The sequence below is a fragment of the Neovison vison genome, chromosome 9, assembly GCF_020171115.1.
Source record: "Neovison vison isolate M4711 chromosome 9, ASM_NN_V1, whole genome shotgun sequence".
Classification (NCBI taxonomy): Eukaryota; Metazoa; Chordata; class Mammalia; order Carnivora; family Mustelidae; genus Neogale; species Neogale vison.
In genome coordinates this window covers 17,622,802-17,644,536 of record NC_058099.1, presented here as the reverse complement: position 1 = coordinate 17,644,536, position 21,735 = coordinate 17,622,802, and the positions used below count along the sequence as shown (strand labels likewise).

General features: G+C 47.8%; 1 protein-coding gene across 1 annotated transcript in view; it reads left to right on the top strand.

Annotated features, from left to right (window-relative positions):
• The window catches only part of PAPPA (pappalysin 1), a 235,416-nt gene that overhangs the window by 36,857 nt on the left and 176,824 nt on the right, over positions 1-21,735 (top strand). The window contains exons 3-4 of the mRNA XM_044265042.1: positions 16,863-17,008; positions 21,173-21,466. Of these exons, the coding sequence (XP_044120977.1) occupies positions 16,863-17,008; positions 21,173-21,466 (440 nt within the window). The remainder of the gene's footprint in view (positions 1-16,862; positions 17,009-21,172; positions 21,467-21,735) is intronic.

Here is a 21,735-nt window from a genome sequence, read left to right as displayed (position 1 = left end):
GCACTCCTCACCACTAAGGAGCTTTCTTTTGGTGGGGGAACCATATTCACCCAAAAGAAACTCTGATCCCATGACACGCAGTGGGACAGAGCTCTGGAAGGCAGAGATCTGCTTGGATAAGGAGGACAAGGTGCGTTGGCTGGCGGAGGCATGCTTTGAGGGCAGCTGGAGATGGGCAACACTTTCAGAGGTAGAGATGCAGGCTGCAGAGGCCAGGGCATGGCAGAAAGCAGGTGATACATTCAAACGGCACAGTTAAGGAGAGTTGAAGGAGGGATACATGGGAAGGAGAAGCTATCTACAGCAGGGTAGGCTGACCTTAACAATCGCCAAGGCCAGAGTCAGCAACAGTGGAGAGCCATTTGCATTCTTGGTCTAGAGGGACAAGAAGAGAGAGTAGTTCGGGAACCTAGAGAGTGACTGTGTGCAGAGGACCCCTGGGCAGTAGCGGTGACTCTCTCTAAAGAGGGGTGGCCAACCTCCTGTAGCCCCCAGGCCAGAAGGCAGCCTGGAGAGTAAATGCTACATTGTCATTCCCTTCTGCTTCCCTGTCTTCTTCTAGAAGCCACAGGACAAAGGAACCCACAGACGCACTCCAATGAGGCCAGCCTCCCAAGGGCACAGAGCAGGGTGGAGAGGGATGGATGGTGGATGTGGATGGGCAAACAGCATGGGCAGAACGCAGAGAAAGACAGCCCATGCAGAGGATACGAGAGAAGCAAGGGGACAGGAGGGGAGGAAGCGCTTGGAGAATGAGTCTTCAGTATGGCCAGGACCCAGATGTAAGCAGGGGAGGGTCTACTTTATCTCCTGGCAAACAAATATCAAGCTAAATCCTTCCTCCTTCTCTCCCCTTCTTTATTTCCTTCTGCCTTTTCCTTCCTTCCCTTCCCCCTCCCCTCCCCTCCTTTGCTTTCCCCTCCTTTATTTCCATCCTTTTCTTTCTTCTTTTCCTCTCCCAGTAAATGTTTGTTGAATGCTCCCTCTGTGCCGGCCCAGCCCCTGCCTTTTGGAGCTCACCATCTAGAGGAAAAGACAGACAAGAAAGCATGCCATTGTGATCACGGGTGTGAAGGAAGGCTCCCCAGTGTCAGCCAGGAGGACCTGTCTGTGTGAGCAGTGAACGTTTTTCTATCAGACTGGCCATTTAGGAAAAAAAACAAAAAACAATAAACAAAAAACATTCCAATGAACTTGGCTGTTCTTTACAAGTGGTGGAGATGAGCCAGGTAGGCAGAATTTCATCTGCAGCCATTAGAGATGTCTACTAACAAGTTAGAATGCACTTCACATGCCTTTTTATAGATAAAAGGGAAAACCTGGATATTAAGGGAAACCCCTGGCATCAGGAGCTCAGGGGGCATTTGACACTTTGGGCTGCATGCACCCCATTGCGAGAATACATTGCAACAAACCCACCAAGCTTCTGTTTGGATCCTCCAGACTGCAAGCTATGGCAAAGTTGGGTGAACTTGACCTTTATCTGTGAATATGTACTTATATGCAATTGGAAGATAGAAAAAGACTTCCCTTGTACACTGTTGGCTCATAGGAAAACATTTTCTTTGTCTTCCCTTTATTATTATTATTTTTAATGGAACAAGGGCATTCCCCGGGGGCCATGTTATTTTTTTTGGACCCAAGCTGACATTGCTGGAAGTCTTTGGAAAGGACTGCAGTAAGCCTTAGGCAGGCTCCTCGACCCCTCTGCTGGCACTACAGCTGTCCTCAGTGGCCTCCCTGACTCCTTGTCAGAGACCATTAAATGGTTTGCCTTTACATGTTGGGGTCTCTTCTTTTTTGGGATGATCTCATGAAACATACACTTCCTTCTCCCGAGTTCTCCCCAAATCGGGGTAAGTTGCGTGGAGTCAGGGACTTTCTGAGCCGAAAGGAGTAGTGGCCGTGTCTGGCCTTTTCTTGCTATAGATCAGGAGGCCGAGCTCCCAAGGGGGCCAGCACTGACCCAGGCCTCCCAGCGAGAGTGAGGCCAAGTCGAGGGCAAGACCCAGGATCTCATCTCCTAATTTCAAGGCCTTTCTACCCTCCTCCATCTGAGAAGCTTAGGATTTGCAACTTGAAAACATTCTGTCAAGGATGGTCATGTTCTTCCCTATTGTCCATATTTTGCTAAGACACTTTCGTGCCCAGGAGACTGTGGTCCATGTTCTGGGGATCCAACATGTGATCTCTGTCCTGAAGGTGCTTATATTCTGTAGTTCAGTGGCATGAGTTCAGTGGCATTTTGTTACAGTCATTCTAGAGGTGGTGAGAAGGCAGATGATTAATTTCCCAGTGAACCACACGGACGATCAGGCTTACGTGAGCTCTGAGAAAAAGGCAGGATCCTTGTGGCGTGAGGAAGTCAGAAAAGGTTTTCTGGGAGAAGGAGGCACACAAATGGACCACCAGAATTCACAGGTTCTTTAATGACAGAAAGGAACAAAGAGATTGAGGTGGGAAGGTGAGGGGAGGGTTCCAGAAAAAGGTAAGTCTACTTGGGCCTAAGCGGGGTTGAATGCCAAGGTTTGTTTTTTTCCAGCTGTGGAGCTCTGAGAATCAGACTAACACAGAACGGAGGGAGGATTCAGGAGGGATCCATGCTTGGCCCCGCTCAGCCACATCTTAGCTGTGCAGTCACCGGCCAGTCTTGTAATCTCCTGGAACCCCCATTTCCACATCTATGGAAAGGGAATCATAATAGTATCTGACCGGCTGAATCACGTGATTGCCTTGAGGGTCACATAAAATACTATCCCAGCAAGAGTTCTGGGAAGAGTTAACGAGCACACAGATGAAAGAGGGCTTTGTTATTTGTTCAGTAACTTTGTTCATTCTTTTCCAGTAATCGTGTAAGAGAAATTGCTTGGAATTTTATAATCAGAATATCAGAGTTTATTTAATGTGACTAATATTCATTAAAGCAATAACCGGAGTCAGTCCTGGTATAGTGGAAAAGTGATATGTGTTGGAGACTGACCAGGGTCCGTATCCTGGTTCCACTCTTCATTAGCTGTCTGACCTTGGCTCATTTCTCAATAAGAGTTGCTGGTTTCTCTTCTGTAAGAATTGGGCGAGGACAGCTCTCCGACCGTGCATCGTGCAATTTAGCCGAAGTCATCTGTATCAAGCCGCTGGTCATAGTGTGTGGCACATAGTGGGTCCAGAGTCCCCTCCCTTCTTGGGTACACACAGGGACCCCTCTCAATCAGCATTGTTTCCTGGAGACTGAATTTCTGCAGGCTCATTTAAAAAAAAAAAAAAAAAGGGCCTGGATGGAACAGCAGGACACACACTGAGGGCATTTACACAGATTACTTTCATTCTTAAAATACTGACTTTTTTGTTTTTTTAGGACTGGCCACAGAATTGGTATTTTTAAATAAAGACCATATAACATATCCAACCCATTGAGCTCGCACATTAGTTTATTTTTGAAATGACCCAAATGCCGAACTGTGTTCGAGGACATATTTCCGCCTGCAATGATCCCAGGCGGTGTTGGCATTGGTCACCAAGGGTGATGAGCCAATTTGATGGAGGGTCCTAGATTTTTTGACCGTCCCCAGCCTATGCGCCCGCTTGCGTGTGGATGCAGAAATACCTCTCTCCAGGCCACGCGTGGCGGGGTCCCATTTTCTCTGCTTCCGTCTGGATTACCTGCATGCTTTTCATCTCAACAAAGTCCACCTCTCCTCAGAGGTCCCATCTGTGACTCTGCGCAGGTGACTTTGGTCTTTGAGATCAAGATAGAGGGGGGAATGGGGCAAAGAGAGCTGTTGGTGGTTTCTCCATGCCATGTCCAGAGCTCAAAACAGGGACCCATGAGAAGCCTTGGAGGATAGTGATAGTCTCACAAAAAAAAAAAAAAAAAATAAGAATGTGAGTTTTGGAGACCAAGTGTACTTGAAATCAAGCCATTTAAACATGTCCATGACCTTGAGCAAGTCTCTAACTTTATCAGAGGCTCAGGTGCTTCTTCATAAAGTCAGGGATGAAGGTATTGCAGGCTTCTGCGTTGAGGGGCTCAGAGGATTCGGTGAAATGATGCAGGGGTCAGCCCTTTACCCCAGCGCCAGCCATTGAGTGAGCACTCAAAATAACAGTGGTGGTTGGGGATTTTCCATCGCTGGGAAATCTTCTGACCTCTTAACACATATTCCCTAATTCCCAGCCCCCTCTGGATCCTGAGCCCTCTCGCTGGAACCTTCGGGCTGCAGCAGGGGTTGTAGACAAGCTAGTCCTGCTCTTCTACCAAAAGCCCTTTCATTTTGGCTCCTGCAGGTTCCATTTTTAAAAGATTGTCCTTGGGGCACCTGGGTGGCTCAGTGGGTTAAGCCGCTGCCTTCAGCTCGGGTCATGATCTCAGGGTCCTGGGATCGAGTCCCGCATCGCGCTCTCTGCTCGGCAGGGAGCCTGCTTCCCTCTCTCTCTCTGCCTGCCTCTCTGTCTACTTGTGATCTCTCTCTGTCAAATAAATAAATAAAACCTTTAAAAAAAAAAAAAAAAAGATTGTCCTTACTCCGAAAGCCCTGCGTATGCTAAATGATACCACACTCATCGTCACAAGCAGCACATTGCTGTGAGTTTAGGCATCCCCAGCATAAAGCCAAGGCGTGTCCAGGATCCCAGGATGGGGCTGGCTGTGTCGCTCTCACACATCCTAGGGAAGGAGCTGGAAGCCAGGTGGGCACCCCAGGGGCTCTCGGAACCCCACCGGGCCATGTTAAGAGGCAGCACGAGACGCCTGCTCATGCCTGTGACTCTGACCACAGCAGGATCTCTGTCTCAGAGTTTGTAGGTGAAATTTGCAGGTGCTCCCTGTCTCACCCTTTTTCCTGGAGGTGCATTTCCATCTCCAGCTCTCCGGATGGACGGGTGGATGGGAGTGCTTGGTGCCCTCTCGGCCCCAGAGGAAGGCAGTTGGGGTTTTTCCACCCCGGTCTGACCTCATCAGCACCCTCCGGTTCCTTCCACCGTCCAGTGGTGACGCTGACTACTCATGACAGCCTCAGCTCGGCCAGACGCCCGTCCAGGGTGGGAAACAAAGCAGTGGGGGCTTGAGGGAGGGTGGAATGGGCAGACGCAGGCATGTTTTGCTTTAGGGAAACACATTCCCCTAAATTGTTTGTGGCTCAGCTTGTACCTGCAGACTCCCAGCTACCCAATTCTCCGTCCCCTGTGAGGGGACTTCGGCACCCCTGCTTTCACTTTCTGGAAGCACAAAACCCATGTGTGAACGACAGTGCGTTTTGCCCAAGTCCAGCAGGCTCCTATCTCCCCGGTTTCTTTGTTTTGTTTTGTTTTGTTTTTGGAGCTGTGACTTCTTGTCTCCCTCTCTTTCTCTTTCCGTGTTCTTTCTCTTTTCCGTGTTCTCAGTTAGGGGTGATCTGATGGTATAGGGCAGAGGGCGAGGAGATTAGGGTCTCCACTTCAGGGGTCCAACATTTGTGATGCCAGCCTTTTTCGAGTTCAAACAGCACAGCCCCCAGCCTTGAGCTTGAATCCCGACTCCCAAACTATTTGTGTGGCCACAGAGGGCAACGGTGGGTGACCAGAGCTCCACACAAGCATGGACAATCTCAGGCTCTTCCAGAGGGTGGTAGAGAGACTTGAGAGGGAGACAGCTCTTTCCCAGGAGGATTCATGGTAGAAAAACATAGTTTGCCCCGTGGCTTGGCAAAACATGAGGAAGGAAGTGACTAGCTATTTCCAGTAACTTCGTAGCCAGCATGGTTCAAGTCACTTCTTTTATTTTAAATTCTTCATCCGTAAAATGGGAGGATTTGCATAGGGTATTTCTAAGAGCTGTTACTATTCATACATTTTCAGATCAGATGTTGTAACGCAGTTTCCAAGCCTATGGGGACTGCAGCTGGAATACAGATGGAGGGAGCTTGATCCCGGGAAGGTATGAGCAAGGCTGTGTGTTGACACTGGGGACATCCAGGGATATAAGAGACCATCCCCCTGCCTTCAAAGTATTTGCCAGCCCCTCTGACCAATTGAGCCCGATGTGTTCAGTGTAGCCGTGAAGGAACAATTCTACTCTGACAACTGGAAAGATTCTGGCTTCTGACTCTCAGATCTCTGTGACCCCCTGATGGTGGCAACTTGTCTTGGGTAGTCTGTGTGTCTGCCATTTCATTTTCCCTTAAACCCTGAGAGTGGCATCCTCTTTCCAAAAATCCATTTGAATTTTATTCTACTTTCCATAGCCTGTCAGACGACCTCATCACTCTTCAGCGTTATTTCCGCATGCTTCAACTCCTTGATTGTCACATGACCCTTCGAAAGCTCTCAGTTTTTAACCCCGGTCTGGACCCAAATTTGGGGACATTATTAGACTTGTTCAGGTCATCCAGAGAGATCTCCACCTACTGTAGTGACCATATAGTTGTGTCTGTACATGATTCTGCTCTTTGCCTACAATCAGGCAATTTGTATGAGGCCACAGTTCAGGCTAAAATCTAGAAATTGTCCTACGGACACACATCGGTGACGATGTTGTCATTCTTGCTCAGTCCTTCCCAAACACAATATTAGTCAGTCAGTCGTCACATAAGTTCTGTGGTTTACATGGCTCAGAATTAGAGCCAAACTACACAGCCTGCTGAAGTGTCTCCTGTACCCAGGACGTGGTCGCTGTTACAACTTAGGAAAAGGGGTGACTTGGCTCTGTTTTGTTGTGCTTCAACGGGATGACAAGCCGTAGGGCTGCTGGTGAGCTGTGTATTCTGCCGAATGTGGTCAGATTTATCAATTGTGGTTTCGGTCCTCTAAGAAGAAAGGGAGGTGGCGAGAAGAGCTCACTTGTGGGCTCGGGAACGGCACACTTTGTGTTGTGAAAACAGCCGTTTGACGTGGGATGGTCACGTTACTGTTCTGATACTTCTGAACGCACCGTCGTATTTTCTTATTTTCCTTGCTTATCCCGGTGTTCTTCATGCTTCTTGGCTTTCTGAAAAGAAGTTAACTCTGAGAATATGGCGCTATCAAAGCAGAGGTGAGAGAACCCCCAGAAAAGATCTTAGGGAGGTGACTGTTCCTTCCTCTGTGTGTGTGTGTGTGTGTGTGTGTGTACGTGCACGCACGTGTGTACACACATGGGCAGGTATGGTGCTAGGTGCAGGAGTTCCAGCAATGAATATTTCACAAGAAAGGTGTGATCTTGCACTTGCAGAATCTCCTGCAGGTAGATAAGTAGCTAGCTGGATAAATGCTTTATAGAGAAGTCCAAGGTCTGAGGGACGCAGAGGATGGGCACTTGACTCATTAGGGGTCAGAGTCACTTCTAGGCTGAGTCATGCTAACCAACGGAGTAGAGCGGTGCTTGCCAGGAACCAGGTGTTCTGACTCTTTGCCTTCTGCCCCAGCAGTCTCTGAAAGCCATTTTCAAAAAGGCAAAATGAGAAAAAATAGGAGCTGAGTAGATCCTAGCGAAAAGGTATTCATTGATCACTGGCATCCTCTCTTCTGACATTATCTTGTTCTTTCCTTGGGAGGACCACTCCACTCCAGGACAACTTCTTTTATTATGTGAAGGCCATCTTAAATGGTGTGGGGTTTTTTTTGGGGGGGGGTGGGAGGGCTCATCTTCACACCCTCTTTTAGTTGCTACTTCCTCCTCATTTTTTTTAAATGATCCAGAGCTCTGAGAACCTCTCCATTGGCCTACTTACTTCTGAGTCAGCACCTTCTCCTGTATTTGAACTCCCAGGATTCTCCATCCCTCTCCTCTCCAGGTCTCATCCTGATCCTATTCCGCAGAATGCTGCAGACCAGTGACTTTCCTGAGAGCTGACCTTGCACGTGACTCAGCAGAGGGCACAACCCCAGCGAGCCAAGTCTCCTGCTGGGCCTAGAGATTCAGGCAGCAATATGAGGGACTTCGATGTATAGAATCTGAACCTGATAAATGAGAAATGCTCCAGTGGCCCAAATGAGAATCCATCCATACCCATCATTTCACCTCCTTTTCCTCTGCCCCCATCCAGCAAGCACGTATGCGTACCTGTCTTTCTTCGATAGTCTCAGACCCATCTGCTTTTTTGTAAGGCACCACCAGGGCCTTTATTGCCATCCCTCCCTTGGTCCATCTTCCACATTCCTCCAGAAAGGAAAGAAAGGGTCTGCTCGGAGCCTTCAGGACACTATCCATCCTCTATAACCTGGTATATAAGACCTGTCTGATGTGGCCATTGCTGAGCCCTCCAGACCTGCCCTGTGGAGTTGCTCCCATGTTCCCAGCTTTGCGAGGGCCCCAGCCACCTTGCAAGGTTCCAACCTTTCCCTGCTCTTTCAGGCTTCCTAGCTTTCTGGAGCCTCTGCCCTTGACCCTGTCTCCTACACTTGGTCTGATGCCCAGCCAAGGTTTTTTCTTCATCTAAAAAGCCCAGCGATGTCTTAGCCACCTTCAGCTGGGTAAGTGTCATTGTTCTTTTCTTCTCTCCCATTCAGCTCCTCCTCTGTGATAACACACATCATAAGAGAAGGTAAGACATTAATGATAGGGATATGGTCTGCGGTAACCAACAGATGAGCAGCCATATCTCACCTCCCACACTCGTAACCAGGTAGAGGGACCTTGGAAAAAATGGCGTCACCTCACTGGGTCTTGGTTTCTTCCCCTGTCAACTGGGGATACTCCTCCTGGACACATAGGGTTTTTATAAAGCTTCAAAGAGATCATTTTGAAAAGTACTTCAACAGTGCCAGTGTGTCATGAACTCCCCCAAATGGTGGGCTTTATTTGTATTATCATATTATGTTGTGATTGTCTGATTATTTGTCTCATTTCCTTCATCAAACTGCTAACCCTTTGAGAGCGAAAATTGTTTCGCTTTCATATTTGTGTGCCCAGTTGCTAGCTTAGGGCATGGTTATAATAGAATCTCTGTAAGGATTGGCGAACAAAAGAGGAGCCGACTGAATGAATGATTTGCAGAGGGGAGAGAAGAAAGGAAAACGAAGGCAAGCAGGGAGGGAGGGAGGAGGAGGGGAGGGATTGAACGAGTGACTTATTCAATAAATGAATGAAAGAATGATCGATTTTTCAATTGCTCTTTCATTGGTGCTGTTACATTTTTCTTAGACTGTGTGTCAGACTTCTGTGCAAGAGCTGTTATTTTGGAAACCAATCATTCAGGATTCTGAGAATTTAATAAACTCTCCAAAGCACTCTATTTTTTTTTTCCATGCCTCCTCTTACAAGAGAGGCAGATTTAGACATTTCTGACAGTGAAACTAAGCAAGAGAATAAACTCCAGATCATTAGGACCCTTGGGATAAAGACACAGAATCCAGGGTTCAGAACTGGCCACAGCTTGGGGAATGCTTGTTAATTGCAACAAGGATATGGATGCAATAAACATTCTGAGGTTTATCTTGCTTTAATGACTTGCCTTGAGTGGCTTTGATCTTTATATTTGATAATCACTTTCAAATGGTCTGGTGTGTTCTGAAATTGGAGTAGTGGTTCAGGGACTCAAGACCCTCCTGGGGAATGACAGGCTGCAATCAGAATTTGGAAATGGGCAGTGCTACACGACTTGCCGTGTGAGTCATAGGAACAGGTCAACCACCTGTGGAGGAGAGAAGCACCCTGGTCCAATGGTGGGAGCAGGGTCCCCTGATGGGAGAGAGACAGAAGGCATTGGGAGCTAAGGGAGCGAAGGCCAGTTTCATGAGCAAGCTAAAAAGAGAATCATGCTTCTTGGGCCCTTTCTGTGGGTTGTGCTCACTTGTTGCTTTCTCACATGTTACCTCCTTACGTTTTTATATTCTCCTGCCTGGGTTGAATTTTATAATCTGCATTTTACAGGTGAAGACAGGTTCAGAGAGGTTGAGTCCCTTCCCTAAGGTCACAGACACATTTCTTGGCAGAAGAAATAGGACTTGAACCCTGGACTATCTCTCTCAAGATGAGGTTTTTGCAAAAAATAAAGACAGTGATTACAACAATGAAGTATTTCTTGGTGTGGTAATGTTAGAGGAAAATGGTAAATACAAAAACGTGTGCTGTAAACATGATGTACTTGTGCCTCGCACTTTTACATCATTGAACGAAGAGCAGACTGTAGTCCAGAACAATTCTTTCTAGAACTGTCCCCGAGGATATTTAATTATGAAAGTAAGTAGCAGAGAGTCTTACCATGTAAGACGGTCTGCCATATGAATTACAAGTAGAATACGGCTCTAGGTCACTCTCTTTAAATGTTAGGCTGTCATATGTATGTATGTATGTACGTGTATGTGTATGTATGTATATATATACGTGTGTGTGTGTGTGTGTGTGTGTGTGTGTGTGTGTGTACTTTCCCCTTTAAAAAAAGACATTCATGTTTCTATGGCACTCTGCTGCCTTTTCCTTTAATCTGAAAGAACCCTCACCAGCCTCTGGCTTGGAGATGGCCCACTCACAGCCAGGTTCAGCTCAAACAAATCTTCCTCAGGTGGAGGGCATCAGCACCTGGTCAGCACCATCGCCATGCCTGCACCTGTCAAGAACCCAGGGGCTGGAACTTGGGCAGGACACTTCTCAAAAATCTTCTTGGCTCTCACTTCGACAGTGGGCATGTCATTTGGCTTTAAGTGGGAGTAGGGACAAACGCTGGTCAGTCTTGATCTGCACGCGCTGTGAGACATACCTCTGACCAACCGTCTGTAAAACAGGAGAGCCCGTGTATTCTGTTTCTAGAGCTGGAAAAACACTTGAGCCTTCCGTAATCTCAGTTAAGGGATCTGTTGTTGCTCGGAGTTTTGAATGTAGTTCCCTTTTGCTTCCCTTTCAATAAAACAGGCCCCGACAGCCCCCTCATTGAGATTATTACAGAGTTGTACCATCTCAGGCCAGTGCATTTAGGAAATATGTTATTGGCACTCAGCAGCGAGTGAGATGCATAAAGAAAATATTCTAATGACAGTTGAGTTGAGAGAGCTTTGATCTCCCTCCAGAGCTGCTCTCATGGCTTTGAAATGCTGTTCTGGCAGAGGGGGAAAGTCTGGGCGCCTTGGCACTCTGGGGCTGGGCCTCCCTGCAACTGACATTCCAGGGGACCCACAACCTTCACGGTAGGACCCAGGGGCATGGGCTGTGGAGGAAGCAAAGAGACTCTGAGACACGTCTCTTGAAAGGCAGCTTGGGGAGGGGGTCTAAGTTAGGAGGGGTTTGACAGTTTAGCCCAACATTGCCCAAACTCTATTAGTTGTGCTGTTATTTGATTTTTGGCAGAGCCAGAGATTAGGGTCGGGAGGAGTGGGGAGGATTATGGTCACGTGTGTTTGGAAACACTCATGCCCTATCTGCTCTACTCCCATTTTGCATGTTCAAGGCTCTGATAACGCTTGCAATTAAAAAACCATAAGTATTGAACATTGTTTAACAGAGCGTGTCCTAAACCCATTTGAATCCAAAAATTCTTTTCCTTTAAACATGCATCTGCTTCTTGTGGATTTAGCCCTCTGTAGACCGTGATTTGGAAAACACAGATCTGTGCTCACTTCGGCAGCACGTATACTGGAAAACATGGGTCTAATTCACATACTCGCTAAACAGCTAGGGATTCTGAGCAGCCGACTGGGCAGCAGAGTGTAGGGGGAGAGGCCACACACTCAGGCAATACAGGCTCTGCACAGGGATGCTCAGCCGAGGGGGGTCCCTCCCGGGCTTGACTCTCGAGCCATATACCTTCACAGGAACTGTGTCCACCTGAATGAAGGGGCGACTTGACTGATTTGTGCAAAAGCGTTGCTACACACCAGCTGGTAAGTGGAGGTTTGCTGTCAGGCCTTTCTGTGTCCCTCCTTTCATGCCTTGGGCAAGTCACTTCATTTCCCTGAGCCTGGACTTCTTCATCTTGTTTTGAAGTTACACAGTTTAAGTGGGTCGTACTCCATGACTGCTAACCGGTGGTCCATCTCTGGATCGCTCGCTCGCTCTCTCACTCAAGTTTTAGGGAGCACAGAGATGTGAAGTCTTGGTCCCCACCTGCTTGAAGCTCATAGTCTGATGGAGAAGACAGGGGCTCATGGAGAAGATAACACAAAGCAGGGTGATGAGCAGTCGGGTCAGAAGGGAGAGGCTCTGAGGACAGAGAAGTCGATGTCAGCTAGAAGCGATGATGATCTTGGCCCTGCTAATAACTAGCAGTGTAATAATGATCATGTGACAACTCATGGGACAACAATAGCCTGTGCTAATCAATGGGTGCCTTCTACCCATCAGGCACTGAGTGAGGCTGTCTCTGGGTGGCCTCTAGACCCCCTGAGAGGTGACTGTCATCCTCCCATTTTACAGGTGAGAGTGGTCAGGAGCAGAGGCGAACTGGACTTGGCAGGGATGAAAACATTTTAAGAGGCAGAGATGCAGGAAGGAAAGTCATGAGGCGGAGGAGAGAAACTGATGGGCATGTGTAGGGAGTGGGCATAATCTGGGGAACCCAGAGGCTCCAGGGATGAGGACACCATCAGAACTTGAGGTGCTGTTTGCTGGAGGGAGAAGAAGGTTGGGTGGTGGGGATGATACGTGGGAAGCTGAGTCCCCGAGAACCACCCAGAGGCAGACAGTTTAGGTTTTTTCCCAGAAGGAGGACAAAGGAGGCCAGGGCCTGGAGGGGACGGTGTGCGCAGGCTGTACTGAGCTGTCCCATTGAATCCTGCTGGTCTGCTGGTCTTTCTGTCAAGAGAGGTAAAGCGACTTGCCCATGGACGTGGTTTCTCCATCCAACTCTGAGTAGTACTGGGACTTAAATTAATAACACACTGAGATTTTGATTTGTATTGATTTTCATAGAGCATGGGTAATGATTTTTTTTTTTAATAGATTTGACCAATCTGCAGTATACACATGAGGCTAATCTTCCAGGGGCAAAACGGAAAGCGAAGGGGCCCTGAGCAAGTCTTTTTCCTTTCGTCTTTACCGGTCTCCTTAGACTCTAATGACCCTTTTCTTTTTTTTTTTTTTTTGGCCTTGCAGGTTTCTTTTATTTTTTTTATTTATTTTTTTTTAAGATTTTTTTTTCCAATTTATTTATTTTCAGAAAAACAGTATTCATTATTTTTTCACCACACCCAGTGCTCCATGCAAGCTGTGCCCTCCATAATACCCACCACCTGGTACCCCAACCTCCCACCCCCCCACCACTTCAAACCCCTCAGATTGTTTTTCAGAGTCCATAGTCTCTCATGGTTCATCTCCCCTTCCAATTTACCCCAAAGCACATACCCTCCCCAATGTCCATAATCCTACCCCCCTTCTCCCAACCCCCCTCCCCCCAGCAGACCCTTTTCTTTTTGACCTTATGTGCTTTCACCACCCTTCGTTGACAGGAGGGATTAAACATTCTCGAGGCAGGGGAAGAGAAGAAAATACCCACATGGAGTCCTGCCCCTGAGGAGACTTTCCCTTGATGCAGGCAGGAGACACCCAGCTTGGCTCTGAATTGGTGGGAAGACCTCCGCCCACAGAAGGAAAGTTCTTAGCCACAGAGCTGTTTTCCTTTGGGTGGGTCCCCCCCCACCCCCCAAAAAAGGGAGGGAGAGAAGAGAGGCCCAGGGGGCCAAAAACCTGGATGGCTGCCCTGGATTCTTCCTCTTGGGGGAAATGGAGGCTTCTCAAAGTGTGAAAAAAAAACCCACATACAAGCAAGGGAGAGGCTCCAACATCCCACATGTCTGCCTTGGGCCAGGATGAGTACCACCCCTTGAAAAGATTGGCTTCTGCAATTACAAGTGAATAAACAACCAATTAAAATGTCTCCCCCGCCCCACCTCACGCCACCTCTTCCTCTCACGAAGCTTTTCTCAGCCTAGAGCAGCAGGGCAGAGAGGTGACTTTGTCTAATAACATCTGTGTCCTCTGCCTGAGAGAATGCTTGATGGAAATGGACAAATCAATTAGAAAAAAATAAATAATGTGGAAAGGGCTGATCCAAGAAAATCTCGGCTTCTCTTTGTTTTCCCTCGCCCCCGCATTGTTTCCCTTTGCACCGTGGCCCTGCGTGAGCCTGGAAATGAGGGAGAGGCTGTGGGAAGAATTGGACACATCGAGATTTGCGCTTGGCTTTGTCACTATTTATGTGATCTCTGAACCCTGTTCCTTCATCTGCGAGATGGGGATGAATGATGGGAATAGCTAAACACTAACTGAGCCTTTCTACATGCCAGGTGTTGTTCTAGGTCCTTTACACTTCCTTTATTATGTCCCAAATCCTCCGGGCAACCCGATGAGATAGATCGTTTTGTGTGTACAAAAACCGGGGTCCGGCAGTGAGGTAAATTGCCCAGGACGACCCACACATCTGGTGGAGGAGCTGGATTCGTACCCAGGACTCTGGCTTGAGAACAAGTCATCCTACCCACTATGTTGCATGACTTCAAATACTGCAGAGATGGGAGGTGTTTGCTAGCATGGGGACTGGCATACAGCAAGCGCTTAATAAATGTTGATTTTCTCTTTCCTCTTTCCTTCTCTGATCACAGAGTAGACTGGCCAAAACTCCTTGTGCGGCTTCCAGGCTAAGAAGGTGAAGGTCAGGATTTCCAGGGAGAGAAAGCAAGGCAGCAAGATTGCGGGTCAATATCTGAGCATGTGGTCATCCTTGAAACTGTTCAGTTCAACCCAGATATAGCTCTGACCTCTCTTGGCCCTATCTATATCTCTCACTCATGTTCACCTTTTTTTTTGAATAGCCAGGAAAAAATTATGGTCACATGATCAATTATAGGCTCTTGATGCTATAGGGGATGAGGAGGGCTCTCTGGGTCTCCTATGTATCTATTCCCGTAGGAGCAGAGGTGTGGGCCCGTGACCCGTAGGAATGCTCTTTGGAGCACCAGGTAGCTGCTGCCAATCCCAGTGAATTAGCAAGGAAGCTGAGGCCTCATACAAAGGAGACTGGGACCCCAATATTTTAGCTTGGTTCTTTCCCAGTATAAATTCAATACCTTCAATGTCTGCTGAGTGCTAGCCCCAGGCAAGCCCTATGCTGAGAACTGGGTAAACAGAAATGGATAAGGCATGTTCCCTGCCCCAAGGAGCCACGGATGGTGGTGGACATAGACAGGTGTCATGATGATTTGGAACAGTGTGAGGACGTTTACTTACGGGAGGTGGGTGAGTGTAGAGATGGCAATGGAGGTAGACGAGAAATGGGAGTCAGGGAAGCCTTCCTTGAGGAGCGGTACCAGTGTGGGCTTTGGATTTGTTCATCAGAGGACAAAATGCTAAGCAGAGTCCCTAACAGAAGGAACCTCACAAGTGAAGACACCATGGATGGCGCATCATGGTGGGCGCCCCCAGCCCACAGTGGGAAACTCAGGAGAGGGAGCTGGGAGAAATGGGGCTGGAGAGGGAGGCAGCATATTGGAAGCCATGCTGGGGACCTTGAACTCATGTTTCACATACAGGAGCCCTTCTAAGACCCCAGGAAGGAAAGAGAAGGGAGCTATCACGAGGGTTCTACCAGCCAGGGCTGTGTCAACCCCCTACGGACAGATGGACAGATAGCATTATGAAAAAGGAAACCACTTCCAACTCGCTGTGTGACCTAAGCGAGGTCTGAAGCTTAAGTCTCCTTTCCCTCCTCTGGAATATAAGCCTCATAATATGGCCTACCTCAGTCTTGTTGGGAAGATTAAAGGAAATCATCTGCATAAAGTTGGACCACATAGAAGGGCCCATCAAACATAAATATCATTATTCATAGATGTCATCTTACCTGCTACATCAAGCTGCCTACTTGCTTGTTTATATATGTTTTCATGCCTTTATTCATGGATTCATTTCCAACCTTACTCAAGAAATGATCTTCAGCTGCTCACAAGGGTACATGGCAGCAGACAGAAAACGGAGGCTGAGGCACTCGAGAGGGGAGCCAAATGCTTCCGTTATTTAGAAAATGATCCGTTGAGTAATATGCCTGTGACTGATGGAAAGCTTTAGCATTTCAGTGTTGGTAGGGGAACCATACTCTGTGGAGGAGGAGTTCTTATTTACTGAGTGCCTAGGATGTGCCCAGCCTCTTTTCAAAGACCCATTTCTTCATCTCACCAACACGCGTTCATTCTATCTGTTAAGGAGCTGCTGATGATAATGGGGAGTCGGTTCACTTTTCTGATCTGTCCGTCTAGAGTGGCAGCCACTCCAAATACAACATCCCACTCTAAGGGATTTTAGGTTCATTTTACAGGCAAATAAATAGAGGCTTACAGAATGCCAAATCACCTGGGTGTGGGGGCAGCATGATGCCCAGTGACAAGAGCGTAGGTTTCCAAGGTAGACAGAATTGGCCTTGAAACCCTGTTCTACAATTTTGGGCAACCTGTTTAATCACATGTGGGCCACAGGTTCCTTATCTTGAAAACAGCAATAATGCGTCTCTGCAGGGTTGGTACAGAGACACAGGGCAGGCCCCTAGTGCAGCTCTGTATTTGCCTCCCATAGTGAATGAGTGAAATAGAGAAGGAGCCAGGACTAGAATACACGTTGTCTTTTCCATGGTCGGCATTCTTGATTTGCACCCTCATTATGTAGCCTCATCATCAGGCAAGATAGCAGAGTCCTTAAGGGCAAAGATGTTGACTTTAAGTAAATGTAGATTGTGAACTGAACTCTGCTATTTATAAGCCGAGGAGTCTTGTTATGTCTCTTCAACTTACAAGGACTTGATTTTCTCAGCTGTAAAATGGGATCATCTCCACTTACCTTATATACTTTTGGGGGAAGTCATTGAGGTGATGTGTATAAAGTGTTTAGCAAAGTGCGTGGCACACAGTAGCTCTTAATCACTTGGGGGATAGCTGTTATTTGAATAGTACATTTCTGGATGGTGATGACAGCCAAGGTTCTTTTTCTGTTACAGAGCATACTTGGATGTTAATGAACTGAAGAACATTCTTAGACTGGATGGATCAACACACCTTAATATCTTCTTTGCAAACTCCTCGGAGGAGGAATTGGCAGGAGTAGCAACTTGGCCATGGGACAAGGAGGCCCTAATGCACTTAGGTGAGAATTAGAAACTCCTTCAGGAGGAATTTGGATTAGCACAGGATTAACTTTAGTGATGATGGTAATGGTGGTGGTGATCATGACCTTGACAATGGTGATGGTGAACGATCTCTTCGTTGCTTTTTGGAGTACAGAACCCCTTAGCATTTCTTATCTCATCTCAACCACCAGGCATTTCTCTGAAGAAAATAACATGGTATCATTAACCCTGTTTTGCCAGTGGGGAAACTGAGATCCACAGAAGGAACAGGGCTTATCCAAGGTCACACACAAGTCCGCGGCTGAGCCCCATTTGGAGTTCAAGTCTCCAGCTGTGTCCCTTGATAGCTTTCTTCTTTTACCCCTTGCCTCTTAGTGCATGCTGATGTCTTCCCAGCCTTTCAACCACAGGGAGCTGACACAGCCCGTCGGAGCTTGGCTTGAGGGATACCAAAGAGACAGAGAGAGGGAGTGAGCTTGCTGAGAACTCCTTGTTCCTCCGTGGTCCACCAACACCACCAGGAACTCTTCTTACATCCAAAGTATTCATATCCATAAACCAGACATATGTTTATAGGAACCCATCACCAAGAGTCAGAAAAGACAATGGTTTCTGAACCAGGCCCTGAAGTAAACAGCGTAGCTCTTTAATTTTCATTTTTCCGTGCTCTCTTCCAGCACATGTCTGTATATGCATGTGTGTTTCTCTAACTTGTGCATATTTGTAATCACAGCATAGATAAAAATTTTACATTTTGTTGGGGGTTTTTTTGTTTGTTTGTTTTGGGTTTTTTTGTTTTTGTTTTTGTTTTTACTTCATATTATGCTACCTACGTTAGGAAGACTGGTAACAGTCTTCCTAATCACTTCCCATCCAACTCTTTCACTTAATATCACAAGAAAAAAAGCATCCTTCTGAGTTATTTCCATCTCTCTATACGTGATGTTTTTAATTTCCACACAATATTCCATTGAGTGAGGGCACTACAACATATTCAACCTTTTTTCCTTTGACAGAATGTTCTCTGTATTTATACCAGTGGAGAGCAATGCCTTGCTCGTAGAGCATCTTCATCTGAGGAGGTTTGGGCTCAGGAGAGAGACAGTTCTCAGTGTTTCCTGAGGCCCCCTGCTCCCCCCGTGGTACAGCCCAGGTCCAGTCACCGTTTCAAATGGTGGTATTTTGGAAAGGACTCTGCAGCTTCACAGGACGGAGACCTCAAACTCTAGAGTTCGTTCCCGCTAGACTGCTCTCCTTTTCCACTTGGTTTTAAGAGAAGGAGACCAAAATATGGTGCGTGCGTGTGTGCACGCATGAGTGGACATGTGCAGGTGTGTGGTTGTGGTGTAAACAGAGCTGGAGAGAAAGAGGAATCTTTAGTAGTTCCCAACTGGGGGAATTTTATCCCCTAGGAGACATCTGGCCATGTCCGGAGATGGTTCTGGCTGTTACAAATGGGGGAATGCTACTGGCATCTAGTGGGTAGAGGACGGCGATGCTGCTCAGTCTACGGGTCTAGCAAGAATTATCCAGTCCAAAATGTCAGTCATACTGAGGTAGAGAAACCCTGGGATAGTTGATGGACGCATAGACAGACAGACAGAGGTTGGGCAGAAAAGAGCATGCAACTTAGACACACTTGAACGTAGACGATTTGTTTCCGTCGCGTGCCTGGTATGACGTACGGGAGTCCTGCTGGCCCAGAGCGATACCCATGTTTGTTCTCAGCTGTGATTCTGCTTGGCCATATGGCCTTAGGCAAGTCTCCTTCCCCCTGTTTGCTCAGATTTTAAATGAACAGGTTAGACTAGATGGTCTCCAAAGACAGTTCTCAGCACTGAAATGCTGTCCTGTTGGAAAAGCAACAGAAAGGCTCTTGATGAGACTCTTAGAAGGAGTCTAACGTTAGAGAAAAATACTCCTGATGATTCCGTGAATTTCCGAGGCTGGCTCAGGGCCAGGAATACAGAAGGCCATAAATCCGCAGCATGTTATAGTGTTTCAGAATGATGTCAGGCTCCAGCTATTTCACCTTTTAAGAGAAGCAGTGAAACAAGACTCGGGCTCTGTGCTGTGGCTCCGTGCAGAGGGGTGAGTCGGGAGGGGATGAGGTAAAACGAACCAAGCTGGCCCGGACATTAAGTCTACAATCCCGTCATTATCCCTGGAAATACCTGTGGGGGTCCCGCACCTTCCCATCCCCCTGCCCGGCACCTCCATGTTGAAGCCTCCTGGAGAAACAGAATCACTGGCATTGTCGTAGCTGTTTATTTTAGAGCTCACCAGAGACGCAGAGTCACTTTTCCAAGATCACACAGCCGGGGTCAAGCTGAGTGAGGGTTGCATCTGATGTCAGGCTCACTGTCCCGGGCCCCCAGCCCCCAGCCTGCCATCTCCCCATCCCGAGACATGTTGGCCAGAAGCAATTTCTCCACACTAACCCCAATCAAACCTAACTTATTAGAATCATACATATATTTTTACCGTCTTTTCCTGCCGCGATGCCATGATCTCTAGAAAAAGCCTTGGGTGGGAAGGGGATTATGTTTCATATTATGACTGACAGAAAATAATTGAGAGAGATTTCCTGTCTCAATTTCTCTTCCTCCCTGCCTCTCTGCCTGCCCCTTCTCACACACGCGTGTGTGCGCACACACACACCCACACCCTCTCTCATACATCTTTATCTCTGTGCTAGAAGGCTCTGAGCAGTTCAGAATTAATAGACTCCGTGAGCCTCATGACTGAGCAAGCTCACCTCCCTGCAGTTCAACCCAAGATAAAACTCCCCCCCACGCCCGCCAGTTCAAATCAACAAGGCCCTGCCTTATCACCATTCTTTAGAAGACCCTGCTCCGCACTTAAAATCACAACTTGCAGAGTGTTCGGACCTGAATGGTAACCTCCTCTTAAACACATTTGGATTTTTAAGCATAAATGTCTCCCCACCAGCCTATATCGTTTCTCCAGTGCCTCAAATGAACATGAAAAATGCCATCCAGTGATTCTGCGGAAATCTGTTCCATCCATCTCCCTAGGCTAAGCCATACACAGTCACTGAAGACCTGTGGAGCAGACCATGGCTTCTGCAACTTAGAATGTACAGAAGAGCCATCTGGGACCCTTGTTAGAGCTCAGATGCTGATTCTGTAGGTCTGCAGTAGGGCCCGGGAGTGCAGTTTTAATCTTTTCCAGGTGATGGTCATGCTGCTTATTCTCAGGACCTCTTCGACTCCTGAGCAGTTAGATACCCTCGGACCCACTGGGAGTCATGAATAAGTCACCTGCTAACTGTGAAGCTAGGCAAGGCTGCTTACGTGTGCTCAGGTGGACCTCAGAAAATGGCTTTCGTTGGGTTAACGTTCAGCAAAGATTCAACACACTTGTAATGAGATGCCACTTTCAGGCCCTGTGATTGGCACTCGTAGTAGAAGTCATTAAGAGGCCTGGCTCCGGAAACTAAGAACCTTGGGTTCAAATCCCAGCTTGACACTTTCCGAACTCCCAGTCATGAGCCTGTCACTTTACCTGTCCCTGCTCTTGGGTTGTGAGTTGAGGAAGTGTGATTATACACAGGAAGCACCAAGCACGGGGCCCGAGGACACATGCTAAGCACCCACAAGACGTTGGATGTGATGACACCGTCATCATGAGAAGCTCAACAGGATGATGGCCTCCATGAGAGCTAGATGAAGAAGTGGGATTCAGGGATGGCAGTCAGCTCGCTCAGTGTCCTAGTGTTAGGGAGGTCAGAGTGAGGACTGGCACCAAGGTATCTGATCACAGGGGCTTTGGTTGGACTAGACAGTGTGGAGTGTTTGTAAACCAGGGTGTGCCTTACTATTGAAGGACAAGGTGGCAGCAAAAATGTCCCCCAGCCCAGAAATCATGCCTGTTTGTAATGTAGTTTGAGATCAGCTCAGTCAGGTTGCCTTGGTTCTTCAGACAGTAGGGTTTTCATCTGAAAAAGGAAGGGATTGCCCAGAATGACTCTTGAGACTCCTTCCTACCCAGTCAGCGCTGCGTATCACAAGTCCTAACAGTTCTCAGAGCAGTGGAGCCCCAGGGTGGAGAAGCCTGTGGTTACCTGGGGCAGCACCCCATTTGCCTGTGATTGGGGGATTTCTGCAGCAGGAAGCAGAGTGTCCCCACTTGCTTACGGCTCTGGTTTTCCCCTGCAGGTGGCATTGTCTTGAATCCGTCTTTCTACGGCATTCCTGGGCACACCCACACCATGATCCATGAGATCGGGCACAGCCTGGGCCTCTACCACATCTTTCGAGGCATCTCAGAGATCCAGTCTTGTAGTGATCCCTGCATGGAGACGGAACCCTCCTTTGAGACAGGAGACCTCTGCAGCGATACCAATCCAGCCCCAAAACACAAGTTCTGCGGTGATCCGGGACCAGGGAATGACACCTGTGGCTTCCATAGCTTCTTCAACACCCCTTACAACAACTTCATGAGCTACGCAGGTAGGGTTCCCCCGCCTGGCAGGGTGAACACGGCTGGGTGTCCCACACGGGCTCCGGTCCTGGCTCAGAGGAGCCTTGGGAAGGCTGCTTTCTTTTTCTAAGACTTCTTCATCCCAATTGTCCCTCATCCCTGATAATCAGAATCAGGATGTGACAGTGCTTGTGTAAGATATCAGGGCTTCACGGGAGCTTTGTATCTGAGTCTCCTCGGAAAGACACACTTGAAGGGGCTGGCTGGGGCCCAAGGTCAGGAGACCTACATAGAAGTT